This window comes from Drosophila pseudoobscura, chromosome 4, assembly GCF_009870125.1.
Source record: "Drosophila pseudoobscura strain MV-25-SWS-2005 chromosome 4, UCI_Dpse_MV25, whole genome shotgun sequence".
NCBI lineage: Eukaryota > Metazoa > Arthropoda > Insecta > Diptera > Drosophilidae > Drosophila > Drosophila pseudoobscura.
In genome coordinates, this window is record NC_046681.1 from 25,413,674 (window position 1) to 25,434,795 (window position 21,122).

General features: G+C 42.8%; 4 protein-coding genes across 7 annotated transcripts; 3 read left to right on the plus strand and 1 right to left on the minus strand.

Annotated features, from left to right (window-relative positions):
- Positions 1 to 2,119: 2,119 nt before the first annotated feature.
- On the minus strand, positions 2,120 to 6,956 carry Fs(2)Ket (Importin subunit beta Fs(2)Ket). 4 transcript variants are annotated; one of them, XR_001451233.2, is made up of 7 exons: positions 6,532 to 6,956; positions 6,171 to 6,376; positions 5,409 to 5,650; positions 4,325 to 5,353; positions 3,316 to 4,248; positions 2,804 to 3,257; positions 2,120 to 2,675 (listed from the first exon to the last, which is right to left on the minus strand). XR_001451233.2 is itself a non-coding variant. In XM_015180774.2 (6 exons), exons 2-6 carry the CDS (start codon positions 6,226 to 6,228, stop codon positions 2,859 to 2,861), a joined length of 2,661 nt encoding a protein of 886 aa, XP_015036260.1. In that variant the 5' UTR covers positions 6,229 to 6,376; positions 6,632 to 6,956; the 3' UTR covers positions 2,120 to 2,858. The 4 variants fall into 4 exon arrangements, 3 of the variants coding, with proteins under 3 accessions (XP_015036260.1, XP_015036259.1, XP_001356861.1); XM_015180774.2 differs by having other exon boundaries at positions 2,120 to 3,257; positions 6,632 to 6,956; XM_015180773.2 differs by having other exon boundaries at positions 2,120 to 3,257.
- A 342-nt stretch (positions 6,957 to 7,298) lies between these two features.
- On the plus strand, positions 7,299 to 10,612 carry TM9SF2 (transmembrane 9 superfamily protein member 2). The gene is made up of 5 exons (XM_001356826.4): positions 7,299 to 7,667; positions 8,181 to 8,375; positions 8,438 to 9,420; positions 9,481 to 9,640; positions 9,700 to 10,612. The coding sequence occupies exons 1-5, from the start codon at positions 7,524 to 7,526 to the stop codon at positions 10,201 to 10,203; spliced, it is 1,986 nt and encodes a 661-aa protein (XP_001356862.2). The 5' UTR covers positions 7,299 to 7,523; the 3' UTR covers positions 10,204 to 10,612.
- Positions 10,613 to 10,993: 381 nt separating this feature from the next.
- On the plus strand, positions 10,994 to 15,022 carry CarT (Carcinine transporter). Its single transcript, XM_001356827.4, has 7 exons — positions 10,994 to 11,086; positions 11,155 to 11,379; positions 11,732 to 11,917; positions 12,046 to 12,304; positions 12,359 to 12,950; positions 13,015 to 13,413; positions 13,480 to 15,022. Exons 1-7 carry the CDS (start codon positions 10,994 to 10,996, stop codon positions 13,763 to 13,765), a joined length of 2,040 nt encoding a protein of 679 aa, XP_001356863.2. The 3' UTR covers positions 13,766 to 15,022.
- A 366-nt stretch (positions 15,023 to 15,388) lies between these two features.
- LOC4817097 (uncharacterized) lies at positions 15,389 to 17,111 on the plus strand. The gene is made up of 3 exons (XM_001356828.4): positions 15,389 to 16,014; positions 16,072 to 16,778; positions 16,839 to 17,111. Exons 1-3 carry the CDS (start codon positions 15,477 to 15,479, stop codon positions 16,893 to 16,895), a joined length of 1,302 nt encoding a protein of 433 aa, XP_001356864.3. The 5' UTR covers positions 15,389 to 15,476; the 3' UTR covers positions 16,896 to 17,111.
- The last annotated feature ends 4,011 nt before the right edge of the window (positions 17,112 to 21,122 follow it).

Here is a 21,122-nt window from a genome sequence, read left to right on the forward strand (position 1 = left end):
TTTTGACCAAATTAGTTTTTTTGAGGCTAGAAAAAAACCTGCCGGGATGGAGCAAATCTGACCTTGGATTCGGGGTAAACATTGCTCATTTTGGTGAACATTTTCACTTGTTCTTTTTTAGTGAGTCAACTCACTCATATTGCTCTCTTAGATTGCTCAGTTACTCACTTGCTCAGTTGCTGACTTGCTCTCTCAGTTGTTCACTATTCATGCACAGATGGTTCCAAATTTCACCATACTTTCAATTTAGCGACATACCGAATTTTTGAAAGAGTATACAGCTTTGCCGGTAATACAAAAAGTGTGAAGTAAACGTAAATATAAGCAACAGCTGCCAGATCGCAAAATGCCCTTTGAGGAGCAAAATTGCGCAAAAAGTGAGTAGAGAACAAATGAACAACAAAGAACAAGTGAACAAAAAAGAACAGCTTGGAAGGAACATGTTCAGTTGCTCACTTAAGTGAACAACTCTTTTTTGTTCACTCACTCATGAGCAACACAACACTAATAGGGATAGGATACTCTGGTCAGTCGCGCACGACATTTTTTTTTTGTGGGGATGTGTTATTTATCAAAATTAATATTTAATATTAGTGTTTAGGATAGTTTTAAATTGCATGGGCTACGAAAATAAAGTAACAAATATGTTAAATAATTACAATTTATTTACAATTGAATTTTTTAAATAAGTTTGAAATTTAATTTGGTAAATAAATGTCATTAAATTTTTTTAGCTATGCAGCTTTCTTTAAAAAAATATTTGTATGTGTAACTAAAAGTGGTAGAAAATTAAGGATAGTATTTCTTTTTAGAAAATTTTGAGTATACAAAAATTGATAAAAGCTATAAACAGTGAATAGAAGAACTAAATTTAGGATTATAGTGCAACTTCTAACTACTGAACCTATTTATTAAATTAAGCTATAATTTTGCAATTTATTTATTAGTCTATTTCTTACGTATGGGGGAAAAACACGGCCTTGGTTCCGTCTCCTAGTTTTCGTCCTATCAGTCGATTGTGTATGTAAAATGTAATGTATATTTGTCTTTCAGCGCGTTTTCTACACGTAAAGTAAAATGTAAAGTACGGGTTTTTCGTTTTCGCTAAGTTTTTAGTTTTTGCTTTTGTTGTTGTTGTTGTATACCCTGGTCCGTTGCTCGTTGAGTTTTAGTATCTTTCGGTTATCTAATTTATATATTTATATGTTTGTGTATGCTGCAGGTAGTTGCTTGGTTGTTATTGCTTTTTTTACACAATTGAAATACAAAAAATAGAATTAAAGTCGTTCCGGCAAAATAAGCGTCATTCGTTGAAATTAATGCGAGCAAAAAATAGTACAAAATTGCATTAAGTTAAGGTATATTTTTCTGGAGCGTAGCGAAATAATGTTAACTGTACTTTGATCAAAAATTAAGTTTAAACTAGGTTTATCTTGAGATGTTTTGCGTTCTATTCTGTTTTTGTTGTATTTCAGGGTATGGTATTTTTAAGCCGCCACGCCCCATGCTTTGTACGTCCCTAAGTCATTTTTGTATTTCGTTTTTCCATTATTGTTACTAAGTTATTTTTCACGTTACTTTTTTGTTTTCAGTCGTCTTTGAGTCTTACAATTGTTTTTCGTTTTTGTTGGTTTTTTGTGTGTAAATTTTAAATTGAAATCCGTTTAAAATCTTTTTTGTTTGGTTTTTTGCTTAAGACTAAAATCATTCACTAGAAAAACTCTTAAGCTTACTTTTTTAATATCACACAACACACGCCAACACACGCGCGCCAAAGAAAATGTGAGGGTGGAGGGGCGGAGAGGTTTTTCAGCCATTTTCCCAATCACAAATACCATTTGCAGAAGCATCCATCACAGATTCACACTTGAATATGACAATTGGGGGTTTATTTTCTGTCTTCCCTGGGGATCTAGGAAGGTTATAAGGCAGTTTGACAGATTCGCACACTGGCCAGGCACTCAGACTCTTGTAAGTAGACAAATACATACGCTCTCTCTCTCGATTACAGGCATATATCATATATCATCCGTCATTCACCTAATCATAATCGTACATCAAATTCAGTTTCTTCAATATCTCACAAAATCTCTCTCACACAGGCATTCATAAGTTTTTGTTTTTTTTTTTGCTGTAATTTTAAGTTTTTCTAAGGTGTTTTTTTGGGTTACATATAATTATAGGCGTCTTATAAATTAGGGTGTGTTTTTGTTTTTGCTTTGTTTTGATAGCCGCTAACAACAAGTTAATGTTTCCAAGGAATTTGTAATGTATTTAATGTGTGTTTTGTGTTCTTGTTTTTACCGATTTTCACACTTAAATTAGGCTTGACATAATTTCGATTAACAACTTCTGATAAGTTCTTTTGGTGATGCTTAAAATCGGGGGCCATTCCAAACAGAATGCCCAAAAGATTTGTCATAATTTGCTTTCGGCCACAATAATAGATAATAATAATAATAAGTCAATGGGCAATCTGTTTGGTAGGTTAACAAAATTGTAATCACTATTTAGGTTGGGAGGGCGGAGGAGGCCGGGCCATTCCTTCAACTTAAAATTAATTTAGTTTTATAAACAATGTGTCTTAGCATTTACACGTTGCACAGCAACAATATATACATTGTAGATCGGACAAACAAAACTTAGTAGTTAAGAAGAGATTTATTCGGACTGGACTGAAATTTAAGCCAAATTAAAAAATGTTTGAATCATTTTTCGGTGTGTGTGTGTGTATATGTGTGTGTCGTCCATCGGAGTGTGGATGATGTGTGAATGATGGGAATTCGGATCAGAATCTACTTACCAGTTCATTCTTGTATTGTGGGTATTGTTGGAAACATTAACCTCTAGTTAGACGTTCACTGTGTGATGACTTGGCTATTGATCTTCTTGATCTCCTTCAGGGCCCACGAGCACAACATTTTCGTGCGCTGACCCTTGGAGCGCTTGCCCTCGGACAGGAATTGTGTGATTACGACATCGTCCAATAGCGTGTGAAGACGGGGTCCGAAGGAAGTGCACAGATCGCCAATGAAACCAGCAGCACTGGCCATCATCGAGTCGGATACTTCGCCATCCTGGGCAATGCGCTTGATGAAGCCAATAATGTGCATCAGATGCGGCTCCATGTGCATCACATCGGGATGGGCTGTCTGATCGAGACCCTTGAGGCCCTGAATGATGCCTGTATATGCCTCGAGAACACTCTCGCGCAGGTGGGCAATGTACTCGTTCATGTCAAAGTTGCTGGCATCCGTCTTTAAATATATATCTGTTTACATCTACTCTCAAATAAGTCTGACGATGAATTCTCACCTGAAGATTGGAAGCGGCACGCAGCATTTCCAACACCACGTTCAGATACTTCAGGAAATGGCTTCCAATACTGAGAGCCATATCGCCAAAGACCGTGAGTATCTGCGGCTTGACAGTGCGATGCAGCGTGGGCTCCGCCAGATTGGTCATCATTACGGACATAATCTCATCGCAATAAGGGACCATCTGCTCCTTGAGGGCGCGGCAAATATCGCCGGTGAGGCCGACAGTGGCACAGCATACCTGATACTCCTGATGGTTCTTGAGGCCCATGATTAGGACATCCTTGAAGGCCGGCATGTACTTCATAAACTGTACGCCCAAAAGCTCCACCAGTGTAGACACGGCTAGGTAGGCATCCTCCTGCACACCTCCCGATTTGCCAGCACTTGACTGGAACATCATGAACAGGGCATTCATGATGGCATCGGATATCTGTGGGGCATCCTCTTCGTGCACCTTTCGCAGGACACTCTGCAGCGTGGCGCAGAGCAGCGACTGCAGATCGTTAAACTGATGGCGATCGCTGTGATTGCTGATGTGCGACTCCATCTGCATGACTTGGTTCAAACGCTCCAGGATCACAATGGTAGTGCGCTGCACCACCAGATAGCAATCGAGGGGCGAATTCTTGATCATATCCATGAGAGCCTCATAGGCAGCTCCACGCAGATTGGCTTGGGCCCCATCCGAACGATCGGTGGTCTCCAGCAGCTGTGTGATAATAAACTCAAAGTACGGCGACAGCGCGTACGTCTCGGGTGTCTCGCGCTCGCGCTCTCCGGTGGAGGCCGCATCGTAGGCGGCATCGGAGAGGCCAATGAATGCCCAGCAAACATTGGCGGCCACACGAGGCTCCGACTTCAAGCTCTTTACAAAGCACTCGAGCAGCGGCTGTAGATAGGTCTTGTCGATGGCAGCCTCTGGAATGATCTTCAGAAGAGAGAGAAAGTCGAAAATTTAGTGGCAAAACGGAATTGGAGGAGGGGCCAAGGAGCCAAGAACTTACATCGCAAATGCGTCCAAAAGTCCAGGCTGTGGTATCACGCACAATGACACTCGAATCATACATCAAACGTATCAGCGTGGGCATGGCCTGCTCCACCAAAGGCTTCAGCGTATTGGTCTCCAGTCCACTGAGCACAGAGCCAAAGGTCATGACGGCGGCATCTCTGAAGCGCCAGTTCTGCGATTCAATGTTCTCCTGGATGAACGGCAACACATGGGGCACTATTTCGTCCTCGCAACAAGTGGCCAGCACTATGAGGCACACCGACGAAGCCTTGGCCGGACTCCAGGTATCCTCATCATCGCACTCATCCTGTTTGGTTAGCTTGTCAACCAGTACAGGCGTAAGGAACTGCAGAGCACCGCGTGCATAATGCTTGGACACACGCGCTGGGGCACGACCCTGATCGGTGGCCTCCTGGCTCTCGATGGCCAGATCGATCTCCTCATCGCAGACGTTGGACCAGAACTCAATGCCCTGAAGGGCAACGGCATCGTTCTCCGACTTCATGGCCTCCAGCGTTATGGGGAAGAGGGCCTGAGCCATATAGGGCTCCATGAACTGATAGTACAGTGTCATAATCTTCACCAGACACTGAAGGGCAGCCACACAGATCTGAGTGTCCGTGGACTGGGTGGCCTCGCAGACCACCTCCATGATGAAGTTGCGCTCCATGTCCTTCTCAAAATTGGCCTTGGTGAACTCGAGCGAGTTGTGCAGAGCCGTGGTGGCGGCCAGACGGACATGGTTGCTTGGCTCGACCTTGCGCATGCCATGAATGATGGCCGTGAGCACCTGATTCGATTGATTCTCCATCACGCCAAAGCGTATGTCCTGGCAAATGTAGCCAATGGCCTCAAGGGCAGACTCGCGATGCATTTCGCTCGATCCTTCGCTGACCACCTTGTTGACCAGGGTCTGGATGACCATGCCCCAGCGATTGATGGGCAGCTCTATGACAGCCACATAGGCCACGCACTGCGCGGCACAAGAGGGACGCGTATTCTCAGTACCCAAGGCATTAAGAATCTATAGATAAAGAATTTTTAAAATTTGTTGATTGGCGATCATTTCCTCTACTCACATTGTTCTTGATCAGTTCCCGGATCTCGGTGGGGAACTGATGCCAACGCTCCTGATGCTGTTGCCGTACATTCTCATCTTTGCTGGTCAAGTGATTTTTGAGCTGAAGACCAGCGGCCATGCGTGCCACGGCGCTGTTTGTCGTATTGACCAAAATTTCCGACAGTGCCTTAAGGAACTCTGGCAGATTGCTGGCGGCTGCCTGTTCCAAGAAGTTCTTTGCCGACAAGAGTTCATTTTTGTCTACATAAATAAGGGCAATGCATTTATTTATAGCTTAGTTCGGGGTCTTAAAATGGGTAATGGGGCTTCGCGCAGAGCATTTTGTTTTTATCACCAACCGGAAGAACTGGTTGTGGGACTTATCGGGGTAGTAGAGTAGGAAAAAAAACCACCCAATACCCACATGCATGTGTGTATGTATGAGATACACCCAGCGAAACCTTTTCTTGGTGGCTTGGGCAGGGGTCCGACTCTTTGTAGGATCTGCATTCCCTATCCCTGTTTGAGGTTAGGTTCGTGGCAGTTTATAAATCCTTAATCATTGCACACACACATATCCAGATATATACATTCATAAATGGCTGTGTTTGTGTGGGTATGCGTGTGCACCTAGCAACGAAACATATGCTATCGAGACCCGCGTTGCAACCCTGCGCAACATACAACGCGCGGCGCGCGTCCCTCCCGCCAAACGACCAAAAAAAATGGCCATGGAAAATTTATGCCCAAAGGGATTGTGATTGGAAGGGGGTGCACTCACCTGGCGACACTGTCTTCTCCAAAATAGCAATCAACTGCAGCGTTATATCGGAAGTCATTTTGCGTTCTTTTTTTGTTTCTTTATTACTTTCTATTTCGTGCAGACGTCTAGAGAGGCCAGGCAATCGGTCGGGTCGGGCGGGGGATGTCAGGTATGGGTGTATGTGTGGGAATTTTGCGTAATTTTTGACAATTGTCCGAGAGCAACTATAAAACGGATAAAATAGCGAATTAATAAAACCATTCGAGTAGCTGGAACACTAGACGGGGGAAGGTTGCACAAACACCTTGAACGTCAGCGAATTGATTTTTTCGCTTTCAGCTCTACACGAAACAAACGCACACACGCAGTAAAAACTCACTTTTTTCTGTTGCTTTGCGCGATTCACCTTTGTCTTTTCTGCAACCTTCCCCACCTGTCAGAAAACGCGCGGATGCAAGCCAGTGATTATATCCACTTACTTAGGATTGTATTTAAGTGAACGGTCAAGTTGGGGATTAATATGGTTAGATGGCTCTTTTTTTGGCTGCCTTAAAACGAATTGAAAGCGAAACAGGCCGGTTCTGAGTAATCGCCACACACATGGAAGCCTCGCAATAGATGGCAACTCTAAACGCTATTCACACGCTGGCAGTTGTATTTGAATTTGGACCGACGAAGAATAAAAACTCAATACAACATAAATGCTAGCCAAAATATTTATACGAAAAGTTATTTCGACACACTGATGCTAAATCATGATGTTAAATCCAATAGTTCCAATAGAACTTGAGTTCGTCAGTGTATTTACGGTATATTTTGGTATATTTGTGACACCCTTCAGGTGTCGCCGTTATTAATTACATGAAAATGTAGTTAATATGTAGCAAATTTAGTGGACATTTTTGTTGACCGGTTTTACTCAAACCTTATTTAATACGCAATGCAATAAAGATGAAAGCTTAAATTTAACCAGTCTTGTAGAAAACCGATTTTATAATCGGATAAAATTATGAGTTGAGAGCTGAGGGTCCTTGCGAGCTAGTAATATTCGGCGGAAAACGAGGAATAGGAAGGAACTTGAATAACCCGTCAGTATATATACGGTATATTTGTAAAATAAGTAGGTATGTTTTGGTATATTTGTCATGTTATCGATATCATCATCGATAGTCACTGCTGACGTTCGGACCTAAAAAGAAACGTAGTGGAAAAGTTAATATTATTTGGAAATATTTCGAAAAACACACAGCAATAAACGCAAAACAGTTGCTGCACTTGCCCCCTCTGTGAGTGTGCAACGTGTTTTAACCAGCCACGACACTGCATAAATTGGCAAAGCAATTCTCTCGAATCATTCGCCGCACATCAAAGATGATCCTGCATTCTGGTCCGCCACGGGGCCTGGCTCTGTTGTTCCTGCTGCTGCACACGTTGACCCTTGGAGGCGCCTTCTATTTGCCCGGCCTGGCACCGGTTAACTTTTGTAAGACAATCGAAGTGTCCACGACATGCAAGGTGTGTACACATATGCATACTCATACCCCTCTTTGTGTCCGTGTCGCTGCTGTGTGTGTGTGTGTGTGTGGGTTGTGTGTTTTTGTGTTTCTGTTTCTAATTCATGCCTTAACAATTAGCGAAAGGGCAGTGCAATGCTGATAAATATACAACCAATGGTAGTAGTAGTGGAAACGGCGGAAGCACTCTGATAAGGTCCCAACATTGCGGGTGTCCGCTGGATACTGCTGACGTTGACTCCTACGATTGACGTTGCTTTTGCTCTAATATCAAACCCGTCTTGTTGGCTCAGTTGCTCAAAGATATCATTATGATGATCTAGACCTTATTTGTACTGCCTTATGTTCTTGATAATCTTATGGCACACATTTGTACGCTTTCAAACAATAGTCTGCAGATAAAAGTAGAGCCCAGATAGCATTCAATAGAAACTCTCGTAAATTCATCAATTGCCGCATGGACACATTCTTGATTGATGTATTATTTATATTTTTTATAACACTCTCCTTCCAGTCGGATGTTATCTTGTATGTTAATCGCCTAAATACTGAGGAATCGGTCATACCCTATGAATATCATCATTTTGATTTCTGTCTGGGCAAAGAGGAGAACTCCCCCGTGGAGAATCTGGGACAGGTGGTCTTTGGCGAGCGCATACGCCCGGGTCCCTATAAAATCCAGTTCCTGGAGAATCAGCAATGTTCTGTGGTAAGTAGACAGGACACGTAAATCTCGAAGGCAAAACTCTAGGATTTCTGTGTAAACCGTAGGCCTGCACCAAGGAGTACAAGGGTGGTGATCCCATCAGCAATCGTCGCATGATGGTCCTGAAGAAAGGCATCAGCCTGAACTATCAACATCATTGGATTGTGGACAATATGCCGGTGACCTGGTGCTATCCGTTGGAGAATGGCAAACAATACTGTGGCACTGGCTTCCCCATGGGCTGCCTCGTGCGTACCGATGGCGAGGGCTGTCCCATCAACTCTATTTACAATCAGCCCATGCACTACTATCCCTTCAATCATGTGGATCTGGAGATCACCTATCACAGTGGGCAACTCGAGGACTGGGGCATTGGTTTTGGCAACAGTGGACGTATCATTTCCGTAAAGGTCACACCCAAATCGATCAAGCACACCGATCCGAAGGCTCCGAACTGCCTGAGCACCGAGCCGCTGGCCATAAGCGAAACCTCACTGAAGACCGGCGAGCAGCTGAACATTGTGTACACGTACAGCGTCAAGTTTGTGAAGAACGATGCCATTAAGTGGTCGTCACGCTGGGATTACATTCTAGAGTCCATGCCCCATACGAATATCCAGTGGTTCTCCATCCTCAATTCCCTGGTGATTGTGCTCTTCTTGAGCGGTATGGTGGCAATGATAATGCTGCGCACTCTGCACAAGGACATAGCCAGATACAATCAGATGGACAGCGGCGAGGATGCCCAAGAGGAGTTCGGCTGGAAGTTGGTCCATGGCGATGTCTTTAGGCCGCCACGCAAGGGCATGCTTCTGTCTGTATTCCTGGGCTCTGGCATTCAGGTGCTCGTTATGTCTATGATTACATTGGCCTTTGCCTGTCTGGGCTTCTTGTCGCCGGCCAATCGTGGTGCTTTGATGACCTGCTCGATGGTTTTGTTCGTTTCGCTGGGCACACCCGCTGGTTATGTCTCGGCGCGCATTTACAAGAGTTTTGGCGGTCTCAAGTGGAAGAGTAATGTGATTCTAACCTCGATTGTGTGTCCCGGGTGAGTAGTGGCTGATAATTTGTAATGCCTTTGCTTATTTATCTGCTATATTCCATACAGTGTTGTCTTCTCTCTGTTCTTTGTGATGAATCTGGTGCTATGGTTTGAGAATAGCTCGGGTGCTGTGCCATTTAGCACATTGGTTGCCCTGCTAGCCCTCTGGTTTGGCGTCTCAGTGCCACTGACATTTGTTGGTGCCTATTTCGGTTTCCGCAAACGCGTAAGTATCTCATTAGAGACCGTAAACTTTGATTCTTAATTTCTGAATGTATTTTGTAGGCTTTGGAGCATCCGGTGCGCACCAATCAGATACCACGACAGATACCCGATCAATCGATTTACACACAACCGATACCCGGCATCGTTATGGGCGGCGTGCTGCCTTTTGGCTGCATTTTCATACAGCTCTTCTTTATACTGAGCTCACTGTGGTCCAGTCAGATGTACTATATGTTTGGTTTCCTCTTCCTGGTCTTTCTTATACTGGTCATCACGTGCTCGGAGACAACCATTTTGCTGTGCTATTTCCATCTATGTGCCGAGGATTATCATTGGTGGTGGCGCTCCTTTCTCACATCGGGTTTCACGGCTGTCTATCTGTTCATCTACTGCTGTCACTACTTCATCACGAAGCTCTCGATCAAGGATAGTGCCTCGACGTTCCTGTATTTTGGCTATACGGCCATTATGGTATTCCTGTTCTTTTTGCTTACCGGCACAATTGGTTTCTTTGCGTGCTTCTGGTTCATACGGAAGATCTACAGCGTGGTCAAGGTGGATTAAATTAAATGCATGTGGATGACAATGAGGATGATGATGAGAATTGTGTGCAAATGTATTTTTGTATTGAGTAGCCACAAATTTACACTTAAGCCTAATGTATGTGCGTGTGTGTGTGATTTCTGCGCTGTGCGCCTACTTGCTGCACGCGACAGTTTTCTGTTTATTATATTTATGATCGATCCATGTACACATGTACTTGTGTATCAGGCTAAAAAACCAATCCCGTAGAGTGGAACGAAGCGCGCAATAATCTTTAAGTAAAAAACCGATGATGTAAGTGATGGAATCCCCACATTTGTTGTATAGTTTTCACACCTTCTCTGAATCTAAAGTTTAGCCATGTCCAATATCCCCCAAACGATCGATTCCAAAAACCGTATTCAATTTAGAGCCAGATATTTCGTACTTTTACAGAGGAAAGTACTACTGTAAGAAAGTACTTGAATCCACCTTTCTATACCGATTTCTATTCTGTAATATCAAAGCCTAACAACTGTAATTAGTGGCTCGTCTTATCTATAATTCGAGCAAGGATTGAATTCAAGTGTGTGTAATATTTAAAAATACTTTAGTTTAAACTATTTAAATTTAAAACTTGCGACTAAAGATTAAACAAAATATATAACATATAAAATGGAACCCAAGCTCGCGCACTCTCTCTTTTTTGTTTTGCTATTTGTTCAACCCTTGAGAAGTGTCAGAACAGAACCGTACCCCGTTCTATGGCTTCTGCAAGCTCTCGAGCGCCCACTCAGTGTGCGAATAGACATTTCCAGCTCAGAGTTTGGCCATGTCAGAGACTGTGGACAGCGATGTGGATGAATACGATGAGTTATCGGAGCTGCGACAACGCCAGAAGCCCCAAACCCAACCCTCAGTGGATGTTCGTATCATATATTCCAAAACTCCAATTCTAAACGCGACTTATTCGGCTTTTTTTGGTACTTCCAGGAGGCCTTCGATTTGGATGATTTGCTGCCGACCATTGGGGAATTTGGCAAGTATCAAAAGCTTCTGGTCTTTGGCATTTGCCTGCCCGCCTGCATTCCTTGCGGCTTTTGTGCCTTCAATCAGCTGTTTATGGCTGATACTCCGGATGACTATTGGTGTCGCATACCCGAACTGCTGGACATGCAGCTGGAGCAGCGTAAATATCTGGCCATACCCAAGGAACTGGTGAGTGAGAGGAGCAGCCATATGAGTGCTAAAGGTCTGGCAATCAAGCCCAGAGCTGAGCTCTCATTGATTATGCGTTTGTCGGGTGACAAAATGTCGATACGAGGGTGGTTCGATGAGTAATCAAGGTTATAATAGATATGATGAAATAGGGCAAACGTAAGGGTATATTTCCCACAAATTTTCAACGTCAGAAACGAGTGTGTGTTGGTCATTCGGTTCAAGTTCCGACAAAAGAAGACAAACATTAATTATAAACGATACTCGAAGTGTTAAGGGATGTAATAGTTTTGTGCAAATGTGTTTAACAGCCAGAAGAATACATTTCTGACCTTATTCTTGTTCTTTTAAGGAAAACGATGAACTGGTCTACAGCAAATGCCATACGTACGGAGTCAATTGGACGCAACTGCTCGAATCATTGGGAGATGAGAATGACCTGACCACACTGGAGCCAAACAGCACTTGGCCGGTGGTTAAGTGCAGTCAGGGCTGGGAATATAATACCACAAATGTGTGGTCCTCCATTGTGATTGATGTGCGAGCACAGATCCAGACTGAACCCACATTAAAATTCATTTAGGAATAAGCTTGAAAACATTTCCCAAGCACGATACCACACCTAAACAATCAGTTAACCCATGCTAACCGACAGTTTATCGACAGTTTGATTTAGTGTGCGATCAGGATATATATCCAACCATTGGCTTGGCGGCACTCAATACTGGTGGACCCGTGGGGGTGTATCTCTTTGGATTGCTTAATGATCGCGCTGGAAGGAGACTTTCGTACTTCACCTGCCTGGCCACTTTGCTGGCGGGTAGTTTGATGACTTCGCTGAGCAAGGACTTCTGGACTTGGGCTGGCAGTCGCGTCATTGTGGGCCTGACTATACCGGCTGTCTATCAGATACCTTTCATCATATGTATGTGCAGGAATACTCAGCTTTATTTTAGCTAACAGTTGACTTATCTTTCAGCTCTGGAGTTGGTGGGCGAGAACTATCGTTCCTTTGTAACTGTTATGACCTGCACCTTTTACACCTCGGGTATTATGCTGCTCTCCGTTGTCACCTATCTGGAGCGGGATTGGGTGCGCCTCTCTTACATCACCTCGCTGCCTTTCTATGCCTATTTCTTCTATATGTTTGTGATGCCGGAATCACCCCGTTGGCTTCTGATGCGTGGCCGCCTGGAAGAGGCCCTCACGATACTGGAGCGCATGGCCAGAGTGAATGGACGACAGTTTCCGGAGGCAGTGCACAGCAAGCTGGAGGCACAAATCCGCCGCGACAAGCTCAAGAAAGAGAAGAAAAAGGTGGCTAATGTGGGTCTGAGAGATCTCTGTCGTACGCCCAATATGCGGCTGAAAACAATACTGATTACGTTGAGTTGGTTTGCCAATGAGACGGTCTATCTGGGCCTCAGCTACTACGGTCCCTCGCTGGGCACCAATCAGTATGTGAGCTTCTTTCTGTCGGCTGTGGTGGAGCTGCCTAGCTATCTCTGCTGTTGGTACTTTATGGACACCTGGGGCAGACGTTGGCCACTCAGTTTGTCCATGATATTGGGGTAAGACTGGATGTGTAGAGTCATTATTTTTAACCGTAGCTACTTATATTGGTTCCCTTTCCAGGGGTGTGGCATGCGTGATAACGGTGATGTTGCCCGATGAGGCTGTCGATGAGACTCTATATCTGTATTTGGTATCCAAGGCCTTGCTCTCGGCCTCCTTTCTAATCATCTATCCATTTGCTGGCGAACTGTATCCGACACAAGTACGTGGCATAGGCATTGGAGCTTCCAGTTATATTGGAGGATTGGGTCTGATTGTCATACCCTTTGTGACATATCTGGGCAAGGAGAACCTCAAGTTGCCGCTGGTTATCATGGGTTTTGTTTCCATGCTGGGCGGAATGACGGGTCTTCGATTGCCGGAGACCCTGCATCATCGTCTGCCGCAGACCATTGAGGAGGGCGAAGAGTTCGGCAAGGACTGGCAGCTCAAGGATTGCTGTAGATGCGCTCAAAAACAGTGAGTGTTAGAAAAAAAGAGTCTAAGCTAATATTGAAACTAACCTTATTTGAATAACCTATTAAGGACTGTGCTCTCCCAACCCACATCATATGAGAATTTGGATGTTTTGGGTGGTTCATCCAACACTGCCTCCGAGGCGGAGGTGGAGCTGGAGTTGCGCGACAATCGTCGCGTCCGCCAGCAGGCTCCCATGAGCTCTATTGATGAGCTCACGCCATTGGAGGGCATGGCCAGTGTAAGTGGTCGACCTGTTCATCGGCCGTCTATGAAGCGCTTGGTGCGTCAGATGAGCATCATGGATACACAGCGAACTAATGATGGCACCATGCAACTAACACATTGGATTTAGGGAACTCTACTACATAAATATAGCAGGAGCTGTAAAGAAAAAGGCAGTACGAAACAGGTGTAGTTTTACTTTAAATAATACTTAAATATTGGTATGAAATGTGTCCTTAAGTTGTAGGAGGACAGTTGGCAGTTATTACGGTAGTTTATTAGTACCCTAAGGGGTTTTCAGCTGTATCGCTTTTGATTTGTATCTCTAGTTTGGTATAAGAGTTCCATAAGATGTAAAGCCTAAACATATGTCATTTAGATGTTTTAAGAATATATTACAATTATGAAATTTTGCTAAAGCGACGTGTGTAGTTTAAACAGTTTATATATGTATGTGAACCCATGAAGACATATATATAATATCTACGACACGAGAACCAACTGCATACATATATAAGATATACAAAAATATAGAAGAACGCATCAACCTATAACAATATAGAAGCAAATCGTATAAACTCCATTATTATCGAAGAACCAACAATTATGCACAATACCTGCTAGATGCAATTGTATGCTTTTTTTTGAATATACCAACAAATAATCTATGAAAACATTAAAATAGTATAACAGAACTAAAAGAACATTATAGAAACAATGGATTCCTGATTCCATTTCCTTAAGTTGTATTTCAGTCGACCTCAAATTAAGAACAAAGAATCATTGCCTTGTTTTGAATTCGATCAACAGTGTCAGAGGATAATTGCCATATTTACAGATACTTACGGGTCCCATAACCATTTCCCAGATGGAATATCAATATTAGCTTTAATTGTAGAGCATTGCTATTAGCTGTAAGGCGCGTTTAGTTCAGCTTTAAACAAAGCATTAAAACCAACAACAAACATTCCCGATAGAGGAAAGTAACAAACCGAAAAAATTAATTCCTCAAACATATCCGGTAAAATAAATAAATATATATGAGGAGGCGTACTGCAACATTACATATCTCTAACTCTGTCTCTATGATATATAAATACATATTATATTCTGTGTGTGACACACAACAATAGCGACTTCTCAAACATTGCAATTGATTTATGCATTTATTCACGCAATTATGCAATTAATTGTTGTCAAACAAAAAGAAAAACTTGTTTATGGAGGAATGCGAAAAATTGCCACACAGCTGGACGGACACTGGACGGTCGGTCGCACACTGCTAGCGGTCACTGTCAGCCATAGGAAGTGCAAGGCCAATCAAGGGAAACACTACACTACTATACCCGATAATTGTAGAGTGTTTTGGGCTGACTTTTAGGCTCCACAAATTAAATAGAATTCACATTGATTTAAATTTAAATGTATTTAAAGGTACACGACCCTTATTAAATATAAATAAAAAACACTTAAAAAATAATCTAATATTTAATATATTAATAGGAAATATACTTAATCTTAAATAAAATAAATATAAATCGACTCAAATCTATTAATACACATTTTTAAATCAACAAATGTGTACTCTATACATATTCCATATGCTCGTAATCTTCCTCAGTCTGTCGATTGAATCTAAGAAACAACATAAATTGGTATAGCGATGATTATCCATTTAAAACCTGATTTATTCACATCACCTTCCGGTTCCCCTACACGACATAATATGAACAAAATACCCCTGAGATATCAGAGCACCCCTGAGATACTTACTATACAAAATTGTATGTGTCAAAAATGTACCAAGAATCAAAATTTAAGTTATAAAGCCATTTGGCAAAATGGGTGATGTTGAATTACACTTCGGCCTCGCACCCCTTCGGTCTGTGTACCGATGCTCGACCCACATATTGGACTTAAACCAGGACATTATGTTGCGGTTGTACGATTATCTGATCGATCTGACGGATAGGGTGCGTCTGGCCTGTACGGCACCCAAGCTCGGTGAGGCCTTCCGAATGTGGGCCCGCAAACAGAGACAAATACTCGATGTGGAGGATTTGGAGACGATGAAGCTGCCAGAGATGATCAATTTCTTTATGTGGGCGGGGCCGTTCATCAAAGTGCTGCATGTAAACTGTGACTGGTACGAAAAGGAGTCCCTGGTGGTGGAATTTATAGCAGAGTATTGCTTTAATCTCGAGGAGATCTACTATACAAATGTCACCGACGACTTCCACTTTCGGACAATCATGTCACGGATGAAGCACCTGAAGCGGATCACCGTCAACTGTTTGGATGCGGAGGATGTGCTTAGCTTCGATTTAGAGCCCAATCAGGGTCTGGAGTACTTTGAGCTGATCAATGGCTGTTATACGGGTGGGGGGATTTCTTTGTTATGATTGTGTTGTTTGTTAACTTAAGTTTTGCCACCAGGCGAACATCTGTGCGGTTTCCCCAAGCTCCATACGCTGATACTGCGCAATTGTTTGCTCTGGAACTATTGGGCATTTGGCATACCGTTAAGGACATTGCGTCTCTTGAACCTGGATGACTGCAGCTTTGAGGTGATGAACGATAGCCTGTACGGTAAGATAGCCGAGTGTTGTGTGAACCTCGAGGAGCTCCATTTCTCCGGCTGTGACACCCACTTTGAGGTGATTGCCCAACTGCCAAAGCTAAAGCGTTGCACGCTCAAGACCTGGGGTAGCTCCAATGAGTTAAACATCGGATTCCTGGCCACGCTGGCCGAGAAAAAAATGGGCAGCAATCTCACTCATCTGCATTTGTCCGGCCAGTTTGAGATCAGCAATGAGCATGCCCGGGTCCTGGGACAACTGCAATCGCTGCAGGAGCTGCGCTGGAGCAGCAATGACGTCCTGGAGGATGATCATTTCAAGTTCTTCAACGATCTTAGTGTGCTCGAGTCCTTTGGCATGTCCTTCTGCGGTCGCGTCACCGACGTGGGTATAATGCGTCTGCTGAGAAAGTGCGGACAACTGAAGCTGATCGACCTGAAGGATTGCAGCCAGATCACCAATGATTTTGTACTCAATGCCATCGGTTGTCTGGCCAAACCCTCACCACGTCGCCATTTGGTGATCAATGTTCTGGGCACTAAGATCAAGGAGAGTCTGCTCACGGTGGGTAGTGTGATCATCACAGATTTTTCATAAATATTGTCATCATTTTTTCGCTTCCAGTCCATCGAGTATCTGGCGCCCTTGAACAATGTAAAGCTTAACTTTGTCCATGAATAGAAACAATCGGTTTGCAAGAGACAATGGGATCCCTCCGCTCTTAGTCATGATCCAGTCGATCCACAAGGAAGTGCTGTGCTCAATATTTATGATCGTACACACAATACACCATTAGCAATGGGATAATTGTTGGGACAAGCGTGTGCTGCGGCACTTGGGCATTTAATAATATTAAATAGAAATCCAAAATCGTATTAAAACAATACCCCAACGATATTTGGTCTGGTTGTGGAATCCGCGATTCAATTCGATTCGATTCGATTCAGAGATCGCTGGCAATAAATTTCGCATTCAATTGTTGAACTTTTGCTGTGATGATGTCTGTGTTAGCAGCAGGAAGCATAGACCAGTTGGCTATATCATGCTACCAATACTCACCTGTGGCCAGTCCAGTCCAGTTCAGTTCAGTCCGTTGGTTAGTCATCGATCCAATCTCTCTCCTCTCTGTGCTGGCGCTGGCGCTGGCTCTGGTTTGCGTGCTTCCACATTGTTGGTGGCCGTCTCTGGCTCTGGCTCTGACCTCGACTTGCTCCTTAAATGGTTGTCGGCAGCAATCGCTTTGACTCTCTGATCTTAGGGGTTGGGGGCGGGGGATGGAGCACCAATGCCTTGACATGTTCAGGTGTCTGCCATGTTCAACAGCGAGTACGAGTAGCTGACTAATTAGTGTACTTTAACTGGTCCAAATCGTTGACATTTGGGGCCATCGACCATCTTCTCCAGCCATCATTCGATCCGCGGAGAGTTTGCATGAGAAGAGCAAATTAAGCGGCGAATGTTTTCTATCCCCTCTTCATAGGGAGGGTTTTTGTCTGTCCGCTCCTAGATAGATAGATTGTATACTCGAAGCGTGTCCAATCACGCCTGTGAATTATTTAAAAATCTCTGCTGCTATTTCATAAGAGACAAGCCTTAAAATTGTTACCCCTCCGATGCCCATAGAAATTCGTGTTGTCGTTCGTTCGTGTTGTTGTCGTTGTTGTTGTTGTTGTTGTTTGGGGGCCTTGCGATTATGGGAAATGGCTTTTGCTATCGCTTAGCACACACCTCTCAAATGGATGAACTTTTAGTGTCGCTTAACGCTCGAGAAGAACCTCCAAAAGGGGCGGGAATCTCGCTTGCTACGATGTTTTTTTTCTTCGCGATGAGTAGAAAGGCAGTAAAAGGCCTCCAGGAAAAGTGCACTAAAAGCATGTAGGGAGAGGTATAAATGGTTTTGGTCATACATCTTTAACCTAATCGGTTTTGGTTTTATAATTTGGCCATTATTAATCAGCCTAAGGGAGATTCCTGCCTCATTCGCTACAAATAAAAAGGGAATACTTTCCATTTTTGGCATTTTTTGATTGACCTTATTATTTAAGGCCTGCCTTGGGTGCCCTTAAAGTGTTATTATTTGTAGATCCACTCAAGAATATTAAGGAATATTATAATCCAGGGATGTTGCATTTCTATGCAATTTATCTAAAAAATATGCGTTTGATGGCATATTTTTATATCTCCATTACATTTGAATCTCGAGGTTGTCCCATATTTGAGAAGCGAGTGAGCCGGGGGTGGACACATGATCTCTCTCTTGATGGCTTGCCTCATTGGCATACATGTAACATATTTACATATATGATCTATAATAATATTTTCTTTGATTTAAAAGTATCTGTGAACATTATTGGTCGATATTTTTCAGAAATAACCTACATACATAAACTATTTTTCCAATTCCAGTTCTGGGAACTTTCCTTATTCCTTCCTTAGTACACGCCTGTTTACTAAAAAGGAAACCTAATACTTTCAGTTTCAGTAAAACTTAGCTTGTTAAGAGATCTCCCAACAGGTTACAAAAAAATCTCTTAATTTCTTTAATTTTCGGTTAACATTTATTGCCCTGCTCAAAAATCAAGAAAGAAATAAATGTTTATGAGACACCCACAGCCCATGCAGTGAACGACCCACTTTGTTTTGTATTCGCCAAATTATTTTGTGGCACGCCACATGCTGCAACAACAGCGGCAGGCAGGCAACACAGCAGCAGCAGCAGCAGCAACAGCAACACTAACAACTGCCACTAAGAGTTGCCAACATTAATTTAATATTAAAATTACAATATTTTCGTTTCTTTTTGTTGCCTGTTGATGCTCTCTGATGCTGTTTGGGGCAGATCCAAATGCATTTGTATGATTCTTCGGAGATGTTTTCATGCACGACTTTGGGGACTTGTCGATGATGTTGCACTGCTGCTGCACTGCTGCTTCTGATCATGATGATGATGATGATGCTGGTGATGCAAAAGTTAATTTGCAAAGATGCACACTCCCTAGTTCTTCGGATGAACTTTTTGGTGCAGTTGTTGGGGGAGAAGCGAATGATTGGCACATTAGCAACAAATTGTTAGTACATCTTATTTAAGCCGTTTAATTAATTCCGCGCATTCTGAATAGCCAAAAAAATTCAATGAAAAAAATACAATAAAAGAATAGGAACGAAGTTTCAATGGTTATTTATTGTATGACAACTAACGACTATGGGGATACCTGGGTTTTCTCCGTAAAGAATGCTTATAAATGGGAATTTGTTCTCCTTTAGATTGAGATGCTTGTCAGATCACAAGATCATAGAAATAGCTGTACCAATCATACATTTTTTTCATGGTCTCAGGGTTCTCGCAGCTCGTACAGATTTTTATTTATTTATTTGGTTTTTTATTCCAGTTTTAAAAGACTTACTTATATTTAAGAAATGCATTTTCATTGATTTTAAATAATAAACCTTTGCTTAATCGTGATAGATTTATTTTATATTAATTTTAATATGCATATTTTTGATTTTATTTTTTATTTAAGATAGATAGAAGGCATATCTAGGATAAAGAAATAATTGGACTTATTAGATCGGAAGTACGAGTACCCTTCACTAAATATATGATAGATTCTTCAATCTGTTACATACACCAATACAAATAGCATATACCTTTTGAGCTGCACAAGTACCAGAGGTCTAAGTAGAATCCAAGATGTAGAAACCGAGAGCCGAGAAAAAACAATCAGCCAAGCCACACGAAGTGAGCTTCCAGCCAGCATCTTTGAGCCAACATCTCGGGCCAATTGCCAGTCGAAGACGTGCTTAGGCTTGTCAAGGTGCCCCCGACCTGGTCGGATCGGTTCGGTTCGGTTCGGTCTGGCCCAGGTCCAAGGGGACTGCGGATCTCCGTGTTACCTATGTAAGTACTCGTATACAAGTATATATGTGGCTATATATGTGGATATTTGTATGTTATATGGAAGCTACCTTCAATTTGACAAAAGCCGCTGGCAGACAACGCGATTGCATGTTGTGCCTTTCAATTGCTGACCAAGTTCTCCTACTCCTCGTAGTCCGCCGGGTTCTGTCGGGTCTCGGGTCTCCGATCTCCGGTCTCAGGTCTTATGTCTCTGGTTTCTGTTCTGCGCTATCAATTGATACAAATCTATGCAATTTTCGAATATAGAGACATAAAAACATGCCACAACTATTGCCACACTGAATGTCAATAAATAATACAGTGGAACCTCTCGCGCGCACACACACACACACATACAGTACAGACAGTACAGTACGTTCTCGTACATACAGTTAGAACATATCACATTGCCTTTGCCTGAGACAGGTCGAGGTCGCCTTTGGTCGGTCGTCCAAGCGCCGCAGGTGAGAAAATGGCCAATAGAAGTCGACATGGACCAAAAGATGCCACTTAGTTGCATCCAAACATGCAACCAGTTGCATCTGGTGGAGACTGCAACAATGTTCATACACTGAGAGCTATTTTGGGGGCGAGAATCCAAACAAGTTATAGAAATTTTTGGAAGAAGTCTGAGAAATTCGTAATTACAAAAAAGTTAAATAAACTAAAGAAATAAAAATGATAGATCCAATGATAGATAACAGATGGAAGAGGAAATTAAGCAATTGCTAGGAAATTAGCATAATTTGGTAAGGTTACTATGTATTGAAAAATAAAGTGAAACGTAACCACTCGCAATGGCACCATTTGCTATGGCAGTCGCCATTGCCCCTCATTAGTTGTCGTATATCGAAGTCGTAGTCGAAGGGAATTCATCCTCTGAGACATCTTTGCCATTGACAAGTGCTATGCGGGCGTAGCTAGCATTTCCGGCACAATATTGCACATTCATTCTCTATATTTGTTTCAGGTGGACTTGAGATAGCTCTGCAAAATCATCCAAATGAGAA

Coding starts and splice junctions, on each gene's coding strand:
- LOC4817097 (XM_001356828.4), top strand. CDS start 15,477: ATGGGTGATGTTGAATTACACTTCGGCCTCGCACCCCTTCGGTCTGTG. Junction 16,015..16,071: donor GATCAATGGCTGTTATACGG/GTGGGGGGATTT, acceptor TTTTGCCACCAG/GCGAACATCTGTGCGGTTTC. Junction 16,779..16,838: donor TCAAGGAGAGTCTGCTCACG/GTGGGTAGTGTG, acceptor TTTCGCTTCCAG/TCCATCGAGTATCTGGCGCC.
- CarT (XM_001356827.4), top strand. CDS start 10,994: ATGTCAGAGACTGTGGACAGCGATGTGGATGAATACGATGAGTTATCG. Junction 11,087..11,154: donor AAACCCAACCCTCAGTGGAT/GTTCGTATCATA, acceptor TGGTACTTCCAG/GAGGCCTTCGATTTGGATGA. Junction 11,380..11,731: donor TGGCCATACCCAAGGAACTG/GTGAGTGAGAGG, acceptor TGTTCTTTTAAG/GAAAACGATGAACTGGTCTA.
- TM9SF2 (XM_001356826.4), top strand. CDS start 7,524: ATGATCCTGCATTCTGGTCCGCCACGGGGCCTGGCTCTGTTGTTCCTG. Junction 8,376..8,437: donor AGAATCAGCAATGTTCTGTG/GTAAGTAGACAG, acceptor TGTAAACCGTAG/GCCTGCACCAAGGAGTACAA. Junction 9,641..9,699: donor ATTTCGGTTTCCGCAAACGC/GTAAGTATCTCA, acceptor TGTATTTTGTAG/GCTTTGGAGCATCCGGTGCG.